The sequence below is a fragment of the Hyaena hyaena genome, unplaced genomic scaffold (assembly GCF_003009895.1).
Source record: "Hyaena hyaena isolate Hyena2069 unplaced genomic scaffold, ASM300989v1 scaffold_331, whole genome shotgun sequence".
In the NCBI taxonomy this organism is placed as follows: domain Eukaryota; kingdom Metazoa; phylum Chordata; class Mammalia; order Carnivora; family Hyaenidae; genus Hyaena; species Hyaena hyaena.
The window spans coordinates 1,223,730-1,246,017 of NW_024080965.1; the positions used below are offsets into that span (position 1 = coordinate 1,223,730).

At 46.9% G+C, this 22,288-nt stretch overlaps 1 protein-coding gene across 1 annotated transcript; it reads right to left on the reverse strand.

Moving 5' to 3' along the window:
- Positions 1-4,925: 4,925 nt before the first annotated feature.
- SCD (stearoyl-CoA desaturase) lies at positions 4,926-21,198 on the reverse strand. The gene is made up of 6 exons (XM_039249236.1): positions 20,748-21,198; positions 19,966-20,248; positions 15,878-16,008; positions 13,774-13,979; positions 11,961-12,193; positions 4,926-8,960 (listed from the first exon to the last, which is right to left on the reverse strand). Exons 1-6 carry the CDS (start codon positions 20,772-20,774, stop codon positions 8,761-8,763), a joined length of 1,080 nt encoding a protein of 359 aa, XP_039105167.1. The 5' UTR covers positions 20,775-21,198; the 3' UTR covers positions 4,926-8,760.
- Between the last annotated feature and the right edge of the window lie 1,090 nt (positions 21,199-22,288).

The window sequence follows — 22,288 nt, forward strand, 5'->3', positions numbered from 1 at the left end:
TGAGGTGGAGTAAGTCAGATTCTTCTGGAACAGAAGACACATCTGCAATTTGACTTTGCATAAATTAAGCTCCCTGCCATTGTAACCAGACTTCACCTCTGAGTGTAACCGAGTACCACAGGGCATATACGTGAATATATGTGACTGATGCACTTTGGGCTTTGGTGTATCATCTACTCCACACCCAATATAGAGCATTTAATGACCCCAGTTCTGGAGCTGGATCACAGAACCATTAATCACGCTCTCACAGCGTAACTTCTCTCCAGGTGAATTCAATCACCTTGTTAGTAAAATCGGCCAGTAATAGCACCTGCTCCGCATGTGGAGTGATGATCATTATCGAGCCCTCAGTGTTATGCCTGGCTGTGTGGTAAGTGTTGTTGTTGTTGCTATCATTGTGTGCATAGGTCTGGTGGACTCAGAGCTTAGATTTCCTGCATCAAAATGTTGTTAGATGTGTGTTTATGCACTGGCCTCAACCCCTTTACTGAATGTGGAACATGGTATATATGATATGGATTTTTCCGAGGGCTTTGGTTTCGCAAGAATATCACCCTAGTCTGCTTAGTTTATAGCAGCTGCCTTTTCTCATGTGACTGGTGTCCTGTCTCCCTGTAGTTTGAAAACAGAGATCATATCACTCTATAATTAAGAAAATATAGTGTTTCTTTTCATTATACTTGAGTTTGAATCTCAGCTTTTTACAATTAATGGTAAAAACATTAAAACAACTTTGTCTCCTACTTTATTGAGATGTAATTCATATACCCTAAAAATTACCCTATAAAGTGCATGATTCAGTGGGATTCACACACTTGTGCCACCACAAGGACAATCTAACTTTCGATCATTTCATCATCCCCGCCCCCTCCTCAAAAACACCCATGCCTACTAGCAGCCACCTTCATTTCCTACCCCAGCCTCTGGCAAACACCAGTCTGTTTTTGTCTCTGGACTTGCCTGGGCTGCATTTCACATAGATGGGATCGTATGGTACATGGTCTTTTGTGTCTGGCTTTTTTCCCTCAGAATAATGTCTTCAAAGCTTATCCATGTTGCAGAGATATCAGTAATTCTTTTTTTGTGGCTGGATACTATTTCATTATATGGCCATATCACCTGTGCTTATTCATCTCTTGACGGACATTTGAGTTGTTTCTACTTTTTGGCTACTGTAGAGTATGTCTAATGCTGCTATGAACTTTCAAGTACAAGTTTTTGTGTGGACATACACTTTCAATTCTCTTGGGTGCAGACAGCTAAGCATAAAATTGCTGGATCATCCAGTAACTATGTTTTAACCTTTTGAGGACTGCCAAACTATTTTCCAAAAACAGTTGCATAATTCTAGATTTCCCCCTAGCAACAAATGAGAATTCCAGTTTCTCTATGTCCTCATCAACACTTGTTATTATTTACTGTCTATTTCATTATAGCCACCCTAGTGAGTGTGAATGATATCTTTCTGTGGTTCTGATTGGCATTTCTTGAGAACTAATACTGAACATCTTCTCATGTGTTTATCGGTCATTTGTGTATCTTCTTTGGAGAAATGTCTGTTCAAATACTTTGCCTATTTCAAAATTGGGTTGTCTTTTTATTGTTAAATTGCAAGAGGTGGGTTTTGTTGTTGTTGTTGTTGTTTGTTTGTTTAAGTAAGCTCCACAGCCAGTGTGGGGTGTGAATTCACAACCCGGAAATCAAGAGGCACATGTTTTACTAACTGAGCCAGCCAGCAACCCTGTAAGAGTTCCTTTTATACTCTGGGTACTAGTCTCTTATCAGATAAGGATTTGCAAATATTTCCTCTCATTCTATGAGTTATCTTTTTACTTCCTTTATAGTATCTTTTGAAGCACAAATTTTTATTTTTATTTATTTCTTTAAGATTTTATTTTTAATAAAATAAACATGGAACTCGAACCCACAGTCCCAAGATCAAGAGGCACATGCTCCACTGACTGAGCCAGGTGGGCGCTTCAAAGCACAGATTTTTAAGTCCAATTTATGTTTTTTTTTTTTAATTGTTGTTTAGGCTATTGGTATCATACTAAGAAACCATTGTCTAATCCAAGGTTCTAGAGATTTACACATGTGTTGTCTCTTAAGAATCAGTTTTAGCTGATCCATTTTGAGTTAATATTTATATATGATGTGAGGTAGTAGGTCAACCACATTCTTTTTCACGTGGATATCAAGTTGTCCCAATACCATTTGTTGAAAAAACTATTCTTTCTTTATTGAATTGTCTAAGCATCTTTGTCAAAAGTCAGTTGACTATAAATATATGGGTTTATTTCTTTCTTAAAATGTTTTAAATGTTTTCTTTATTTCTGAGAGAGAGAGAGAGAGAGAGAGCAGGGAAGGGTCAGAGAGAGAGAGGGAGATACAGAATCTGAAGCAGGCTCCAGGCTCTGAACTGGCTGTCAGCACAGAGCCCGATGATGCAGGGCTCGAACCCACAAACTGTGAGATCATGACCTGAGCCCAAGGGAGACGCTTAACTGACTGAGCCACCCAGGTGCCCCTATGTGGGTTTATTTCTATACTCTCAATTCTATTCTATTGATGTATATATATGTCCTTATGCCGGCACTCCACTGTCTTGATTACTGAGACTTTGAAGTAATTTAAAGTCAGGAAATGAGTTCTCCAACATGTGCTTCTTTTTCAAGTTTGTTTTGACTATTCTGGGTCCCTTGAATTTCCATATTCAATCCATTGTGGGGCTCAAACTCACAACCCTGAGATCAAGAGTCACATCTCTACTGACTGAGTCAGCCAGGCTTCCCTTCTTTAATTTCTTTCAATAACATTTTGTAGTTAACAATGTACCATGCTTATGTGCTTCTTTTGTCAGATTTATTTCTATTTATCTTATTCTTTTTGATGTTATAAGTGGAATTCTTTTCTTAACTTCACTTGTGTATTACTCTTTGCTAGGTTATAGAGATATAATTGATTTTTGTGTATCGATCTAGTATTCTGCAACTTTGCTGAATTTGTTTATTAGTTCTAGTAGTTTTTTCTAGGTGGCTTCTTTAGGAATTTTTTTGTATACAAAATCAAAATCCTGTCATTTCCATACAGAGATGGATTTTCTTCTTCCTTTCCAATCTAGATGCTTTTTCTTTCTTTCTCTACCCTTGTGGATACTTTTAAGGACTGTCTTGGTTCTTCCTCTAGGGAAGAGAGAGAAAATTGGTGTTAATTGGGCATCAGGAATCTTATTTCTAAGCTCTTCCCCATTATTATCTTAAATTATTTTATCCTTCGTTCCCTGGTTAAATCTTGGTTATTAACTAGTGCCTTAACCTCTTGTCAAGAATTGATTACCTTGCCCCCTAGGAGTTCTTATTTTACAACTCACCCTTACAGTTAAGTTCATTACTTATTCCTTTCCTCTCTCAATCTTGAATTCAACTGAACATATAGATCAAGATCTAAGAGCTCTCTCCTTTCTTTCCCCTTCTTGAAACTTTTGCAGATAGGAATTGGAAAACTGCCACAGGGTGAAATAGCTAATACACAAAATATGGATAGCCTAGAGGAAGCCTAGAAGCATGTTCAATTAGGACAACCAGGTAGAAGAGAGGAGGAAAGGAAAAGAAAGTAGCAGAGCTTAGTGAAGATAAATTGGTTAAATTTGATGCCAGTTAATGGGAAACAAAGACAATACTTAGAAGGAACAGTGCAGTTATAGAACAACCTAAATAATAGTCCAGCCTAAACATTTTATTTTATTTTTTTAAAGGATTTAATTTTTTTTATCGATTATTTATTTTTGAGACAGAGAGAGACAGAGCACGAGTCGGGGAGGGGCAGAGAGAGAGGGAGACACAGAATCTGAGACAGGCTCCAGGCTCTGAGCTGTCAGCACAGAACCCTATGGGGGGCTTGAACCCACGAACTGTGAGATCATGACCTCAGCCAAAGTTGGACGCTTAACCAACTGAGCCACCCAGGCGCCCCCGGCCTAAACATTTTAAACAAAATAGAGGGAAAGGGGTGGCGAGACAGATATGGTGTAGAAAATACCACTATCCACTTAAGTTATTAAGGTCTGGCAAGGTCTCAATGAATATAGACTTGATTTTGCACACTCAGAATTACTCTGAGAGAATCTTGCTTCCCTTCCAAGGTGAGTGCAACTTACAGGAACAAGCAAGGGGAGCTGGTTCTGGGGAACTCGTAGAAGCCTAGGTACGGTCAAGGTGGCTCCTACTGGAAGATAGTTTCTTCAAACTGCAGAAAATCGACATTCTCTTTTCCATGAGGATTCTCAGATAAGTGGCAAAGGCTAAAGGCTTTCCCACCTTAAGACCACGGAGTCCTCTCTATTCTGGAAGTTTCCTAACCTTCCCTTGGACTGTTTTCCCTTTCTTCCTGCTGCTGCTAATCAGCATGTTCAGGAAGCCACTTAATTCCCGGGGCAGGGGTGGGGGGGTGGGGGGGGAGCACATTTCTTCACCTTTCCTGGAGGGATGACCTAGACTGTCCAGCCTCGGTTGCAAGGTAAAGAATAGCTTTCCCAGAGATGCTTCTCCTACTGTTCTCTTCCTCTCTCAGTGTCTCTGTCTTGGGTCCGTGTGACCATGTGACACACAAGAGACCTGGCATTTCCCCAGGCCAAAGTGCCAGCTGGTGTAAATGTGTTTGACTTCATGGCAGCAGACTCCTGGTTTCCTGCTGCCAAAACTGCGTTTAACCTAAAGTTACCCTTAGGAAGGGCAGGGCGGGTTACTGGGGTGAGTCAACCAGTATAGCGTCTACTTCTTTTTTTATTCTTAAAGGTACAGGAAGAGGGCATAGACAGCGTGGTAAACAGTCAATTAAAACTACCCATGGGATAAGCACACAGGTCAGCAGATCTAAACTAAAGTCCTAGGAAACTTTGAATCACAGCCAAAAATTGCCCAGAGTACAATCAGATTCACTTCACTTTTATTATGAACAAACACAATTTCAGATCAGTACAACTAAGCTTCAGAGTTGATATTAATAGAAATTATTCCAAAATTATTCTTAGGTCACAAATAACTACTATCCCACATAAAAAGGGAAAAATCCCGCCCAATCAAGGAAAGGTATCCTGTGTATTGTTTCCATGGCAATGAGTTTATGCATTCTCAAATGTCTGGCTAGTTATCCACCACTTATCCAATGGATTTATTCAGTCTCCCAGAGAGAACCATATCGATTAATGATAGCATCCAGGACACACGGTTCATGGTGGACACAAGTTCATGGTGGATACTGCTACTATAAAAATACTCAGGACTTAAAAGAATTCCTCTGCTGAAGGATCCCAAAATGCTTAAAAAAAGCATTAGTCACACCTCAAAACTGCCCTTTGAGGTAGGTCAGTATTATTATCCCATTTTAACAGAAGGAAAACTGAGGCACATTATAGATATGTGACTTGCCTAGGGTCACGTGGCAAGTCAGTGGCACAGTGGTAGGAGAGGCCCTGGCCTTAGCCACCCGTGGAACATTAACATCTTGTTTTCTTTAACCTTTCACGCTGACTCATTTGAGCTAGACTTACAGAGAATACACTCAGGATACTAGCAAACCAAGGAGAAAAAGTTTCCATTTTAAATGCTACAACCATCTTTTCATCTAAAAAAAAAATTATAAATCAAATACATTCAAATTACTTCCACCCTCCATCAAATGTGGGCACTTAATACAAATAGCCCTAAGAAAAGTTTCCAAAATAAAGCCCAGAAGGGAATCCTGCAAATAACTATACTGGTAATTCTCCAGCCAGGCCCCCTTTCCTACCAGCCACTTCTGCAGGCTCTCAGGTGCAAAGGAACTCCATAGAGGGAGTTAGAGCGGGCTCATATGCAACACTGATTAGAAAAGATGTAAGGCACCCAAATAAGTTGTCAGCACACCCCACAAAGCGAGGACTGTTAGAAATTCAGACTTGAGTTTCTGGGACATTAATGTGTCATTTGAACTCAGCTTTAGAATCTTGAAGAAAGTGTTCCTTACTCAGCAGACACCTTTCTACCTACACATTCTTCTATACATCAGGGCCCTCAACCGGGGGACCCTGTCCAGCCTTGTGTAGGGTCATGGTATGGACCAGATCACTGGGACATAATTAGAATAGAAAGATAAACTTGTTTCTTAGCAGAATTTATAAAGCAGGTATCTGATACCTGCGGAATTAAAACTACCCAAAGGATAAGTACACAGGTCAGCAGATCTAAACTATCGTGATCTTCCAGTAGATTCTTTTCTACTGAGAGGAATAGCTCAAAAGACAAGGATGCCTTTAGTCCAGGTTAACCCCTGTAGCCTCTATTTGATGAATACAGGAAGAAAGACCCTCTTCCCTTCCACTATTGGGGCTCAACAGTGCACAGAACATTGGGTATCATACATTTCCGATCTTTCAGAGTACAGCCAGGCTTTTGCATTGATGACTTAGGTACAGGGAAAGGAGTAGTCCAAGGTTCTCAGAACACTGATGATTTTTTTCAGACCTCCCCTATCCTACTGTTTGCCCTAGGCTGCGTGCTGGGGATTGCTGGTTAGTCTACTGAACAGATACGCTGTTCAACAAAGTTCATGGCATCTCGGATCCCAAGTCTCAGCTTTGCAGTACACTCTGGCTCCAGGGAACGGGGCCTCCTTTTGAGTGAGGCACTTTGGAACTTTCCTTTGCTTCTTGTGCTTCCCTAGTGAGGACTAGGCTCCCTCCTACTGCTACAAGCATTGCACTGTCCACTGGGAGCAGACTTGGGCTGGGCAGGCTTACTGAGTGAGCAGGGGGCGGCTAGCATGCTCTCCTGTTCTGATCCAGACAGAGGATAAAAACAAACCCTTTTGTGCCCTATGGCTGGCTCACTGGTACCAGATGGGCATTTGACCTGGCGGTGCCCGGACCAGGGATATTTCTGGTAAGGTTTGCCAGCTTTCTCTTGAGTCGTCAGTGTGGTGGGAGAGCACAGAGGTGTAGGTGGAGAGGCTCGGGAGGCCAAGTGAGGGTGGCAGCTAGCTCAACTTTATAAAGAGAAACAGTGGTTCAGTGACCCTGAGCATTCTGTCTGCGGGAGAGGAAGCTGCCTGGTGAGCAATAGTTATCACTGCCTCTGAGTACGTATAAAGGAGGCTTCCTGTCCAGAGAAAGAAGAAAACAGCAGGGAGGAGGAGATAGAACCTGTAGGAGAAAATGGACAGATAGGATAGAGCCAGGAATCAATAACCACAGTAGTTAAGAGAGTCCTGCCTCATCCCCCACCCCCCTACCCCCAGGCAGTCCTATACTTTAGGCTAAAAATGAAACAGAGAAGGAATGGATGAAATGGTTCAATACTGCGGGGAGAAGCCTTCTAGTTTTTATTCATTCCAAGGAGAAATTGGAATTAATGAACGAATCTAACATTTAACTTGTTTGTATAACCACCTTCCAAATTAGGACAGCCAGTGACTTACTCAGTGACCTTCAGAATCCCCTGGCAATGTGTTCTCAGAGCCCTTCTTTTGTAAAATTCGCTCTTAGGAACTTCCAGTGGACCTTACCCCAGAACCTCTCCATCTCCTGTCCAGCAGTGAGAGGAAAGTAGACAACCCACGTAATTCCTTCTCTTCTTCAAGCATCCCTCTTTCAGAGGGAGATACTCTAATATCCCAAGCAAAGTACATATGTATATATATTTTTATGTTGGACCCAACCCCACCTCTTAAAATCCTTCCTTTTCTGGAAGGTGGCTATGCTTACCACTATGCCACAAACACGTTCCTTTGTTGGATGTCTGGGAATGCTCCAGCCACCTTATTGCTGTGATGGGAGCTGACCAGTATCCTGAAGGTGGCAGAGCAGAAAGATGAAAGAGTTTTGATGATCCCATGATCTGCTACATTCACCAATTCTAGAAACAACCAACCTCAAGACTTCTTGTTATACGGAATAAGAAATCTCGCTGTTGTTACAAAAAAAAAAATCCTTCCCCAGCAGAGACCACTTTTACTACAAACTAAATGCTGCTGCTTTATACTCAGCCTAAACTATGGTGGGATGTTGAGATTTGCTCTTGTATTGCCAAGCTCTGTGCCTGCTCCCTATCCAGAGTCAGGAGAGAAAGGAGGCATGCCATGGGGCGGGGTGGGGGGGTGTGTCCAAATCCTCACTAGGCAAGCAACTGTGTGTCCAATCACAGCAGGAGCTTCTCGCCCTGAGTCCCACATCACTCCATCTTTACTTTCTCAATCATCCCATACATGCAAACTCTCTCCCCTGACAATTTACCTGCTTTAGAAGCTTTGTGCCCAATAAAGTTATTTTCCATTCCAACTCACAAAAGCCGGGGCTGAAGATAATTAACAGGGGCCACCCATCCCGAGGCTCAGGACAGCTCAAGGAAAGAGTTATATGGGGCAAAGTCCATGAGCTCTGGACTACGGAAAGGTTGTCTAGGCTTTGGGGGCTGGACACCCACCAATGAATGACCAGATGCTTGCCTGAGAGGCAGCGAGCGAGGAGAGAAAGGGAAGTGGTGTGAACAAAGCAAAGAAAAGGATGATGGACTAGAAGAGAGGGAAGATAAGAGAAAAAATAAGAATATCAGCTTAGGTCATGAAGGCAGAGTTGTTGGCTTTCAATTTTAAAAGAATACTGTACTGGAATGGGTTAATGTCATCATCTTTAGCATCCTGGTAGCATTATTCAGTAGTTAATAAACAGAACATTAAACCTCTGCCCAGCTGGCTTTTGGAAAAGGAACCTAAGGGACCCAAAACTCAGCCACTCTTGTAGCTCCCGTCTCCAGTTCTTTTAATCCTGGCCAGGACGGCAGCCTTGGATACTTTCTTCCGGTCGTAAGCCAGGCCTAGGAAAGCCATGCAGTCGATGAAGAATGTGGTGAAGTTGATGTGCCAGCGGTATTCACTGGCAGAGTAGTCATAGGGAAAAGTGTGGTGGTAGTTGTGGAAGCCCTCCCCTGGAACAAAAGAACAATGAGAATTATGGGCCATGGTGCGAGCTGCAGTCTTCTTGGTCTCCGCGCGCTGGTTGCCTAGCAGAGGACCTCAAACCCCTCAGAAACTTGCTATTGCTGAACGAATGCATGAACCCAGGCTCTTGGCCCCTGAACCAAACTGTTTCCCTCAGAGGTACCTTAAGGAATGACTGGGGAACCCGATCACCCAAGCCTTTGTAAGAGGAGGACTGGCAATTTCTCCCAGAGGGTAAGCTAACTAGAGAGAAATTGCTATGGCTGGGAATGGATTTCAGATTGGAAAATTCCAGAGCCTCTCTAAATATTGGTCTGAGCTGCTATAGGCTCTTTGCACGCATGTGCATGTGTCAGGGTGGGGAGAGGAGAGAGTTGAGAATAAAGGACTTTTGCTGTGCTTCTTACAAAGATGAGCGAAGGACCACACCTTTTGCCACGGCATTAGCACCACCTTGAAGGGGGGAAGATATTGACAGAATTAGGCAGTAACAGCCCAAAGACAGAAGAAAAAAGGCCCAGTGCAGGGGCCTGAGTTTCCTCAGTCACTACTGGTTTAGAATGGACTGCTCTGGCTTCTAGTTCTTTGAGCTTTGACCCTGGTGTAGGGTGATGCTGATAAAACAGAATCTCTCTGAGGGAGTAAGAATTAAAATGCTTATGGGGCATCCGGGTGGCTCAGTTGGTTAAGCGTCTGACTCTTGACTTTGGCTCAGGTCATGTTCTCACGGTTGCACCAGGCCCCACATTGGGCTCTGCATGACAGTGTGGACCCTGCTTGGAATTTTCTCTCTCCCTCTCTCCCTCTCTCTGCCCCTCCCCCGCAAGTGCGTGCTCTCTCTCTCCCTCTCGCAAAATAAATAAACTTAAAAAAAGACTTAAAATGCTTGGATAGTCCCTCTAACCTCTGAGATTCTGACATGAGCAGGTCCCTTTGCTGGATAGAAGAAAAACAAAGAAACTCTGGATGTAGGAGAATTTTGGGAACAGGCAAAGCTTTGGAAACTCCATAGAGAGTGAGTCCTCCAACCTCTGGCAGGCCTCTTCCTTCCAGATCATATTCAACAGTAGCAATACTGACCCTTAGAAAGCTGGGGGAAAGCTGGTAACGAAATAGCTAATAAAAGAGCACATTGAGCCGTTTGAAGATTAAAAGAACCCCAGTAGAGTAGTAATGATATTAATAACAAGCAAGAGAAGGAAGTCCTGCGAAATAAATGACACCATCCAGGGCAAGTCAAGGTATGTCCTCTCTCTGTGAACCTGATTATCCACAGTGTGAACTGAGTAGGAGGCTGGGATAACCACAAGGCCAAAGATACTGACAGGATTACTAATTTCCATGAATGGCTTTGTACCAAGGCTCTGTGCAAGCACTAACCAGGACTCTGGTTATCAGATTTAAAACTAAAGCAGATATACACATAGCCAAAAGAGAAGACAGAGGAAGGGCCATGGATGGAAGAAGGACAAAACTTTGCAACTGGGGCAGCAAGACAGAGCCCAAGAAAGGCTCAAGGGAGGAGGTCAGCTTTGGCAGAGAGAAAATGAGCATGTGACTGTGGGGGAGGCAACTCAAGAAGAAGAAGGTTAGAATGGCAGTAAGCTCCAGGAGAACAAAGGCGAGTGGTGAAAAGGGAGGTGTGCAACAGGTAGGAGAAATGAATGAGAGCCCAGACAAAGTAAGATGTTGGCAGCCACTCTGAAATCATGCTCAGAAAGAGGCTGGAGTTGGGGAAGCTCGCCATAGACCCAGTGCCAAAAGAGGACAAATGTCATTCCAGAAACTTCCATTTCTGTGGAAGTCTGACTTATATCGCCGAGGTGATTGATTTCAAACATGGTTCAGAGTATGAGCCGGCACACTGGTAGCCAGTGCCTGCGAGGGGCAGGTGGCACGTGAAAGTTCCAAAGAGATAGGAAAAAAATGCCTTAGTACTGCTAGGAAAGATGATGCGGATTGGGAATCTAAAGGGAGATTTTAAAGAGAAAAAGTGCAGGTTAGGCCATATTGGGCATAAATATGTGGAACAGTGAGGTTGCCTAGATATACTGGATGACCAATAACATTGGTCACTGGTGAGGAAGAGGCCACAGGGTCTGCTTCAGAAAAACAAATTCTAGGCCTTGGTCAAGGTCTATATTTAGCTGAACACAGTGACAGGAAAAAAAAAAAAAGGAGTGAGATGGTTAGATGGTTAGTTAGAAGCCTGTTGTCTTAGCCTCTGGCTATTAATACTGGAATGATAGAAATAAATTCATGAATAGTCAGCATTAGATCAATGAGCAGGTACTTATGATGAAACTAACCATGTTACTAATGGTTCCTTAAGTCACAACTAAGTTCCTTCCTTAGTTGCGGGGAAGGACGTTGTGTTCCTAGCATAGAGAAGCAGGAGAGAGAAAAATGAAGGACAAGAGATAGGACTGATAGGTGGTGGTAAAGGCCCACCAACAGTTGCTCTGATGCCCTTCATGTTGGCATCACCAAGCAATAAGGCATGGCACATACTTTCAGATGTGGCCTCCCTGAATACAGCAAGAAGATAGAACTGAAGTTGGTGCAATTAAATTACAAGGACTTATTCTACATTTTATATAGCATGTTTACATATAACCCAGTAGGCCTACTGCCCACCCAAATGATCCTCTTGGTCCATTTATGCATTCCTTGCCCCAATCAAGACCTGAAATCCAGCCCACAGGTGACAGGGAAAAGGAAAACCCAAAGGGGCTCATTATATGTAGCATTTGGGGATGTTCTGGAATGTGAAATCAAGTGCATTGTTGGTTTTCGCCCTTTTCTTTTTACAGAAGATCTGTTGCCTGACTCTGAATAGTTTTCTAATATCTTGACCCTTAGTTTTGTAGTGGAAACCCAGACAGAAAGAAATCCTAAAACAGGTTAATCTGGTTTTTCTGGCTCCTAGCCTCACACCGTAACCAACAGACCACTCGAAGGGGTCTTGCTGTGAACAGCTGACTTACCTACAGCGCCCAGGGAAACCAGGATATTCTCTCGGGGGTTAATGGTGTTGTCATAAGGGCGATATCCGTAGAGGTGGGCAGCGCTGTTCACCAGCCAGGTGGCATTGAGCACAATGGCATAACGCAGGAAAGTGGCAACATACAAGCTGTGTGTAAAAGTTTCACCCCAGAAATACCATGGCACAAGAGTGGGCAGGATGAAGCACAATAGCAGGATGCCGAGTTTGTAGTACCTACATCGAGAGACCATACACCAAGTCAGAGGAGAGAGGACTCTCAGATCTGCCTGAGTTTTCCACTGTCGCTGGTGGGGCTTTTTCCTTCTACTGGGTACAACATAGGAGAAGTGAAAGCAAGAAGGAACAGGGTGGGGAAATGTTCTGAGAATGTCTCAGGTTTTAGAAAATGAGATAATGACGGGTTAACTGACTTTTCTAGATTACACCAGTGGGAACCGGTAGAGCAAGGACTGGAATGCTCGTCTCCAGCCTCTGCATCCATCGTTCTTTTTGACGGTAGCAGAATACCATCTTGGTAAGACAGGTGAGGTCCCGATTGCTAGCTTCATAAACTCAAGTCTCCTTCCCAGCCTGTTTTTCCATTCTGCCTTGGAGGCTCCTTTCTCTTTCCTGTCCGTGGTTTTTGAGAGTCTGTGGTTTGTGTCTACAGCCATACCACCCTGAACGCGCCCGATCTCGTCTGATCTCGGAAGCTAAGCAGGGACGGGCCTGGTTAGTACTTGGATGGGAGAGTCTGTGGTTTGTGTGTTGCTTCCATGTCCTGCTAGCCAGTCCTCTAATCATTTCTCATCTTCCTCAGAGAGTCACAGAGTGTCCTGGATGCCCACAGGCTCTCTGGAGGCTTCGTGCCATTCTTCACTCTCTTAACTGTAGACTACGCCATTGACATTTCTAGGGAACTGATTGCCTGCTTCTCATCCATAGCTAAGTCTTCTCTACTCTTCTATCATTAGTATTCCCTGCATCAAACTTTCCACTCCTGCCGTGTTAACTAGATCCCTGTTAACCCCTTACTTGTGGTCCTGCTTCTCACCTCTCTGACGCAATGGTTTTTTTTCAACCATCCCAAGAGTGACCTTTCTAAACCACGCTTCCAGTTATGCCACATTCCTGTTCAAAAAACTTGTAATATTTTCCTATTGCCTATTGAATTAAGTCCTACTTCTGCTTTTAAGGCTCTACAAGAATGGTGTGAGCCTCTCTCTCTAGTCTTACTTCTGCCACACCCTATGCTTCAAGCCAAAGGACTTTGTGGCTGGAATGTGCTTTCATGCTTTAGCTCATTCTGTTGTGTTTGTACTTTCCCTCCCCACACGCACCTGTGAAAATCTCTATCCATCAGTGGATTCCAAAGCTACCTTCTTCATAAACCCTTCCCTGACATCCCCCACTACACAATCTCCCTCTCTTTGCGCCCCTCATTGGTACAGGAAATATCTTGCATGTATTATGGTTATCCAGACCTTTGGCTTTCCCTCCACTTCCCATTAGGCTACAAACTCCTTGAAGGTAAGGATTGGGACACATTCATCTTTGTATCTGTGAATGTCCTAGGTCAATAAGCATGTGTTGAATCTAATTGGTTTAATTAAGAGAACTCTGAGGAAAAAGAACGAAAAACAGTCCATGGGCAAGGGCCTGTGGGACGTTAAGTATTAGGGTTTTAAGTTTAATATTTAATTCAGAACATGCAAACCCACTAAATTTCTCGGCTTCCGTTTAAAAGCTCCAGGAGAAAAAAAAGGGGGCTCCCCAAATACTAGAATGCCCAGGTCTCTTATTCTTTCACTCACCTTCTCTGGAACATCACCAGCTTCTCAGCTTTTAGGTCAGACAATTCTAGCAAACCACCCTTCTCTTTGACAGCCGGGTGTTTGCGTACAAGCAGCCAACCCACATGAGAGAAGAAAAAGCCACGTCGGGAATTGTGAGGATCAGCATCTGTTTCTGAAAACTTATGGTGAGCACGGTGATCTCGGGCCCATTCAAACACGTCATTCTGGAAGGACAGAAAAGAGGAATGTAGGCCTGACGAGAAATACCCTCTTAGAGGAATTCCAATGGATAGGCTACTTTAAGAGCCCATGGCTCTTGGCTCAATTTCACAGAATACCCAGGAGTCAGGGTACCAAAGGGCACGTGGAGCTGCCTCCTCTCTTCCTCCAACTTGCCCCTGAAGCTTAAGTGGAAGAGCAATTTAATGTCCCAGGACCACACGAATAGGACTGGCTTCTTTTTAAAATTTTTTTTTTTTTAATGTTTTATTTATTTCTAGGAGAGAGAGAGAGAGACAGCGTGAGCAGGGGAGGGTCAGAGAGAGAGGGAGTCACAGACTCTGAAACAGGCTGCAGGCTCTGAGCTGGCAGTCAGCACAGAGCCTGACGTGGGGCTCGAACCCCTGAACCGCGAGATCATGACCCGAGCGAAAGTCGGACGCTTAACCGACTAAGCCACCCGGGCGCCCCTGGACTGGCTTCTTTTTGAATGTTATATGGTGGACAGAATGGAGGTGGTTCATATGGAACTCAGAGTTTGATTAGAAAAGCACACTGCGATTCTTCAAACAAGAAAAATGTTGGAGGGGCGCCTGGGTGGCTTAGTCGGTTGAGCGTCCGACTTTCGCTCNCGAGCCCCGCGTCGGGCTCTGTGCTGACTGCCAGCTCAGAGCCTGGAGCCTGTTTCAGTCTGTGACTCCCTCTCTCTTTGGCCCTCCCCTGCTCACGCTGTCTCTCTCTCTCTCTCCTAGAAATAAATAAAACATTTAAAAAAAAAAAAAAAAAGAAAAATGTTGGAAAAGGTCCTCATGGGGTGCCAAATCCCTGGGCATGAAGAACATGAGGAAGGCAGCCTTGCAGTCACCCTTGGTGGATGAAGCTGCGGGGAGTTCTGTTCTGATGCCTTGCCATATAGATCATGGCCAGGCATAGAAATCACAATCTTGACCCCATTTCCAAATGACCTCTGGATTCTTTTTATCCCTTAAAGAATGTGCCAGAATCTCTTCCTTTGCCCCACAAAGACAACATCATGAACCTTCAAGGTATAAAGTACTGTGACGGAGATGATTATACAACTGTGGCAATTACCTGGGATGCTGCCAAGGAAAAGACGATAAGTTTGGTTTCTTTCCTTTTTCCTCTGGCTCCAAGCTAAGCCCGCACCACAGGCTATCTTTGGTCATTGCTACCGTTTAATAACCAGGAGTTCCCTTTCCCCAATTCCCTGTATTCTATCTCTGCTATGAACTCTTTGCCTCAACAACCCTCAATATTTGACTTAGCCAACCTAGCAGCCTAAGACAGGACCATAATGTTGGTCTACCTAACTTCTCAGTGACACAATCTCCTCATCTGTAAGATGGGGGGAATCTTACCAACCTTCTAAGATTGTTGTGAGGATTTAATGAGGTAATCTATGTCAAGGGCCTAGAATAGTCAGGCGTATAATCAGTGCTACAAAGTATTTGCTCTTATACCTGAGAACACAGAGTTCAAGTGTCTATGACATACCAGCTTCAATCCCATTATAGTGGAATTCTAAGATATTCCCCTAAAATAGTGAATTTATTATCCAGTGTCTGCCCAGGAAAACAGGGTCAGTTCCTTATGCGCTGTGACCCCTTATGATAAGGACCACAATAGCCAAGACTGTGCGACAACAGAGGGACCTCAGGATCAAAATAATCCCATGACCCGGAGACTACTTCCTATGTATCTCCTACTTCTCTTTTCCAGTGTGGTCTCAGGGACTGCGCGTGCACTTGAGGTGATCCTGAGGGGAGAGGAAAGTGAAGTGCTGTCCTGGTGTGGCTCCACTCCAGGTACTGGGCTCCTCCATTCTGCCCCTGGGCCATCAAAAGAGTAGACGGAAAAGGGCTGAGCAGAGCCAGCTTCTTACCTGGAATGCCATCGTGTTGGCAATGATCAGGAAGACCCGCAGGGGCAGCCGAGCTTTGTACGTCCGGTGACTCCAGAGGCGATGAGCTCCCGCTGTTATGCCCAGGGCACTGATCAAATAGTAGGTAAACCCTGCAGGAGAAGTCAGTGTGAGTGGTCCCCAATCTGGGAAGACATTCACATGATGTTCTCCAGCCTGGGTCTGTGTGTTCTTTAGGCTTTGGGTGCGGATGTGTTTTACCCTGAACTCCAGGGATAGCTGTGTCTCCCATGCCCCTTCACTTTTACCAACTGAATAATACCATCACCTCCCAACCTCTGGAATGAGCTGAACCCCAGGCACCTCAGAAAGGCTGGGCAGAGAAGAGGGCTCTTATCACTAAGCTACTGCTCATTCTTCATTGTGAAGGACATTATCCCAGATCCCATCTCCTTTGACCTTCAGTTAAACTTTTCCAAAGTTTTAAGGACCACAGACTACTTCTGCAAAGTTCTGGACCCATAAGCAAGGGTGGTTAAAATGTTTGAAGTCAGTATGGTCTCAGCACTAACTAGTTCAATGGACTCTGGATTCCAGAGGACACTCACAGAGCTCTGAACTGTGGCTATTTCCCAACTAGTAAAAAACAACATTTCGATATTTTAGCAGGCAGTGGGGCCGTATCGGTGGAAACCTGCTCTGCATATAAGTCATACCTGCACAGTGTCTTAAGCTTCACCAAGGATTTTAGGCTCTCTGAATGACTGGATACCTTGAATGGTGTCTAATAGCCTCATTTTGGAGCAGAAGTAGTACACGGTGAGAGGCTAAGTGTTGATGTATGGTCACATGGCTAGTAAGAAATGGAGCCATGGTTTGAAAGCAAGTTGTCTGTCAACAATAGCAGTTTGTGTCCCGGCTGTACTATACTACCCACAGCCCCACGGCTCCTGTGTCTCTCCTTGGCCATGTGCCTCAGTCAGTCCCTACTCCCTCTGGCAAGGCTAATTCTTAGATAGTGGTGGGATATTCTCCAAGCTATCGGTGGAACACCCCAACACTATCCTGCCTCACCCTCCCAGAGGCCTGCAGGATATAATCTCTAGATTATATAGAGATATAATCTTGAACTGGGAAATGGGTTTCTGGGTATACCCATCTCCCACCTTCCTGGAAGCCAGCAGGATATAATCTCTAGATTATGCAGAGATATGATCTTGAGCTGGGAAGTGGGTTTCTGGGTGTGCCCATTTTCCTCTGTTCAGTTGCCCTAGGAGGCAGGGGCTGAGGCCTTGATAGAGCGGTGACTATTGACAATGTTTCATTCCTAGGGAAACAGCTAGAAACAATGGATCCTCGGTGACCACACAACTTAGTTGCAGTTGGAGACACTGCACATTATAACAAATGGTCCTGTGTTCTTCTCCAACCACAGATATCAGTTTCCTAAATAACCCCCCCTCCCCTACCTATCCTGTCTTCCTCCACCGTCTCCTGTTCCTCCTACAGGATCTGGAGGAGAGCCATGGGGCCAGAGTCTGTCCCAGTGAAGGTTCTACCCATAGTCCCTCTGAGCTGGGATTGGGGCTTCAGGTGATTTGCTGGCTTCAAGACATGTGGTGACTTCTTTCCAGATACACAGTACCTCCCTACAACTGCACTTGAAAATGTGACAGTTGAGCCACAGTTGAGCCACCAGTTACCAATGAGGAAGAAAAATGGCTTTGGGCATGAGAGCAAAAACACTCAGCCTGGAAGCAAGGAAGCTGCTAGGGTTGTTTCACACCACAGACGACCCTGGCAAGTTGACTCAGAAAACATATAAGACCCTAGTATTAACAGAGGCATTGGGAAAAGAACCCATACCCTCTGTTGCCTTTTTCTATCAATATCTCCAAAGCCTATCTAATAGAAGGCCTTAAGTCCACTGGAGATTTCATTTCTCTATGAATATTCAACCTGTCGGCCCAAGTCAAGTCTCCTAGCTTTGACTCTAAGAAAGAGACGTGAGAAGTTTTGCCCTTTAGCCAGTATTGCCAGAGATCTCTCTTCAGCGCTAAGAACTCTTCTGAGAGGCTCTCAAAATTGCTCAAAGTCATGAGAAATACTGGAATCACTACCAGTTGCTAATAATACTGTCCTCAGGGATAGAACAAAAGGTGAAGCCAAGCTCCTAAACTCTGAAGGTGGATCTCTGGCCCTCTCTTCACCCCTCTTGTTCCTTGAGACAGAAAGGCTCTGACTTCCCTAGATCCAGCTGGTCATTCCATCAACTAGGCCATCCACCATATGGCCCAGGGGGGGAAAAATCACCATCCAGTCTCTGTGTGCCATGTTTCTCCATCCAAAGGTACAGTACACACCCATGGGCAGGGCCCCCAAAAGGTAGCATTCTTCCCCCCTGTGCCAGCAGCCAAGGGCAAGGAGCAATCAGCAGTAGTCCGGCCAAGCTCCGGGCCTACCTGGGCCTACAGGGAGTTCTGAGGTTAGAAGGGGCTAGGTGACCAAAGTACTTGTGAAGAATCCTCTGCTGCGAAAAGGAGTGGAGAGAGGAATCCATAGTCTCCCTGGGGTATCCTCATACCTGCTCTTGACCTCTCACGCTGCAGCTGAAGTTCTGCTGGGTTCTCAGAGGGGTACAGAACACATGGCCCCTCCCTTCCCAAGCATAAGAGCCCTTCCTGGTCTGCAGATGAAGTGACTCCTGCACCTGGCCAGCCCCAGCAGTGACACACACAAAACCCAAAGAGCACTACCTTCCCTAATCCCAAAAAAGTCCTGTTGTCCCAGTTTGTATCTGGAAAAATTGAGATCCCAAAGAGAGGGGATCTGCCCAGTTGCATTTCTCTGTGGGACTGAAAGGATTTCCCAAGATGAAGCTCCAGGGACCAGATCTCGCCACCTTTACACCAAAGAGGTCCCGGGGAGAATCCGCTAAAACCTGGCCTACCAGCCTTTTCCACCCAACTCTCCTCTAAGCGTGCAGCTGTTGACAAGTACCCCACAACCAAGATGGCTCTGGAACCCCTAACGTTGTTTTTTTGGAGGGGAATTCTGGCTCACTAGCCTCAGAGAGGGGCAACATGGAGCCCCTGGGGCACCGGAGCTCTCTGCTCTCCCTTCCCCTTCCCTTCCCAAGTCGGCTTTTGGTGGCAGAGGTGAAAATGCCTGCAAAGCACATGTGTGCATCCAGGGGCGCGGGGCCCTGCCACGAGCCCATATGCCCATGGGTCCCTGAAAAAGCTGAGCTCAGGGCAGGTTTGGGACAAACTAGAAACCATCTCCCTTGCTGCAGCAGCCTCAAGGCTGGGGCTGCTCAGGGTCCTCTTTTCTGGCCTGGTGTGGCCTGACTGTCCCTGGCAAGGAGGGCCTTCCTGGCATCAGGAGAGAGAGGCTGGAGCATGCTAGATGCACGTGAAATATCTCCTCAGCTGTGTTTCATTCTTAGAACATTTTCATTTGGTGGCATGCTCCGTTCCCTGGAGACTTGCAGGGAGTCACAGAGCGACATCTGTGTGACCTGCTTTATACAGGAGCTTCCTTCATCTGTCTGTTTAACAAAGAAGCCTGGTTGGGCCAAGGGCCAAGGCAAAATAATTTTGTAAATAACCTCTTCTCTGTTCCTCCCTCTTCTACTAACTCTTGTCCAGAGCGGTGTCTCTTGCTTTCCTATGACTGCTCAGGACATCCCCCCAAAGCCACTGGTCTAGTCCCAGGTTCCGCTGCCTCCCAGGCCCTGGCCTTGATTCTTTTGTGGCTGGCAGCGCTAGCACAGGCAGCCAAGCAAATGACTTGAAACAGAAATGCTCTTTCAGGGAAAGCTGGCTCTCTGGCACAGGTCAACTCACTTCAAGGCCTACAGCACTGGGCTCAGGCCTCCCTCCCCAACCCCCATATTAAAGGACCCGGTGCCCCAGCATTGTCCCTCCTGCATCCTCACCCTCCCTAGGCTCCATTCCCAACCCACCATTCTCGGGTCACCAAGAGACATGGCTGGGAAAACCTGGGGCTGGAGGGGCCGTTGCCTCTGCTCTCTGCAAGATCCTACCTTATTAAAGGAGTGGGGAGAAGCCAGGGTACTGGGTCAGAAGGACAAGAGAATCTCTTACCCCAGATCCAGGTGTAGACCTTGCAGGTGGGAATCAATGTGATCCCGTAGAGGGCTCCCAAGTGTAGCAGAGCCATAAGGATGATGTTTCTCCAAACATACTCAAGCTTGGGCCTCGGGCCCTCAGGATCTTTGTAGCTTGGGTCGTGGATGTCATCGCTTATTTCAGGGCGGATGTCTTCTTCCAGGTATGGGGAAGACTTCTCCAACTTGCGCCCTCCATTCTGCAGGATCCTGGAGGGAGGCGCTGTGATGGTGGTGGTGGTTGTGTAGGAGCTAGAGATCTGGAGGCGAGAGGAAGCAGAGTCGGGAGAGAGGAGAGGACACGTGCACGTAGCCCTTGCCACTTTAATCAAGCGGTGGGGGGCGGGGGGGAGGATGGACAGACCCTGTGCCCAAAGCCCACGTTACCTGAGAGCCGGGACTACCTCTGATGGAAGAGAGGGAAGCCCCAGGAACTGTGCAGATAGATTGTGAAAAGTGGTGGAACCTCAAGGTGAAGGTGCGATAGGAAGGAGGAGAAAAGCACTCATACCCTTAAGAACACGCAAAGGAAACCCCGCATGCATATAGACATCAAAGTACCGGCACGACCGGGTTTTTCTTTAAAGCTTAAGAAACAAAAGTTGGAGAACCAAATCCTCAAATTACAATCCACACTCCCAACAAATTGAAGGCAGTACAACTCGCAAAAGATGACTATACAGTCCGCGGAGATCTCAACGCTCTCGTCCACCCAGCGCCTGCGAACCCGCAGTCTGCGGGCAACTGCTGGGAGCTCACCTCCTCTTGCAGCAAGTGGGCCGGCATCTGGGCTCTCTGATGCTGGGATCACTTTCCCGGGGCTGAGACTGCAGCGCGGAGCTCGGGACAGCCGGAACAGAGGGTAGACTTCGATTCCCGAGCCCGCGTTTGCGCGGCTACCCGCGGCGCTGTGCTACGAACCCTTCGCTGCGCGGTGCGCGCCGGATCTGCGTCGGGATCCGATCGGCTGTGCGTAGATCAACCCCGAATGGGGATTTAAAGGCGAGAGCTGGCAGTGGATGTCCCGTATTTCCTCAGACCCCTTTTATTCGCTGCCAACCAGGGGCAAAGTGCGCGAAGTTGGCTCGCCGTGGGAGACCCGCCTGGGCGGGAGAGGGGAGGAGACAGAGCTGAGGCGTGCTGCGGGCTGGAGACGCGCAAACAGGATGCTGCCGACGCACCGCGGCTCCGCCGCTGCAGCCCCGGCCCCTGCCCCTGCCCCCGGGGAAATGCTAATGTGCTTCTGTAGAATCTGGCGCGTCATTGGCCGAAGGGAATTTGGTGCCACCTCGTCCACCCGTTGCCATTGGCTCGGCGCAATCTGCTGTTCCCTCTGCCGCGAGCTACTCGCCCCCCCTCCCCTCTCTTTCTCCTTCTCCGCTCCTCTTTCCCCGGCCGCTGGCCGGGTGCCCGACACCCTGCAGCCTCGGAGGCGCTCGGGAGCTTTCTCCTCGCGCGGAAGAGGACCCGGTCCGGGAGTGGGGGGTGGCTGCCCGCCCAGGACTGGCCCCTGACACTGGGCAAACCGATGGGCACCGGGAAGTTTCCCGGCAACAGTGGGGAAGCCCCCGGGCCGACCTCTACGCACAGCTCGGTTCTGTCTTCACTCTCCCAGAGACGCGTGGGAGGCGAGACGTGGCTTCAGAGTTGGGGGCCCGCGCGGCTCCCCCGGGGGCGCGGGGCCCGGGGCGGCTACGGAACAATGGCCCTGCCCGGCCCACCAGCCCCGCCGCGGCAACCCCAGCCTGCGGAACCCGCGGGGTCTCGGGGCGGGCGGCCCGCACTCATGCATGAACATCCACGTGTGTGTGTGTGTGTGTGTGTGTGCGCGCGCGTGCGCGTGTGTGTGTCTGCCTGCGTCTGTGTGTGTGCGCGCGCGCGCGTGTGCGTGTGTACCTGCACGCGCGCAGGGTCTTCCTGCCTCCGGGCGCGCCCAGCAGGGGACAGTCACCGCCAGGCACCGCGGTGGAGGGGGGTGGGTAGGAATCATCCCTCTGCCCACAGGCCTCTATGCCTCTGGGATGTTTTGGTGAGACTTCAGCTGGGTTGTAATTTGGGGATCTCCTTCAAGGAAAAAGGCAGAGAGCACACGCTTTCGCTTTCACACTGACACAGGCCGGAGGACTGGTGTGTGCAGCACAAGTAACCCACGGGTGCTGCATTATTCCTGCAAGCCAATTCACCAGGATCGTTGTATTTCATCCTTACTGCGACCCCATGAGATGGGATGTGTGTTCGGTGAGATGTGGGGAGATTGAGCCCCTTCCCTCTGGTCACAGCAGCCGGGAGTTGAGCCTAGA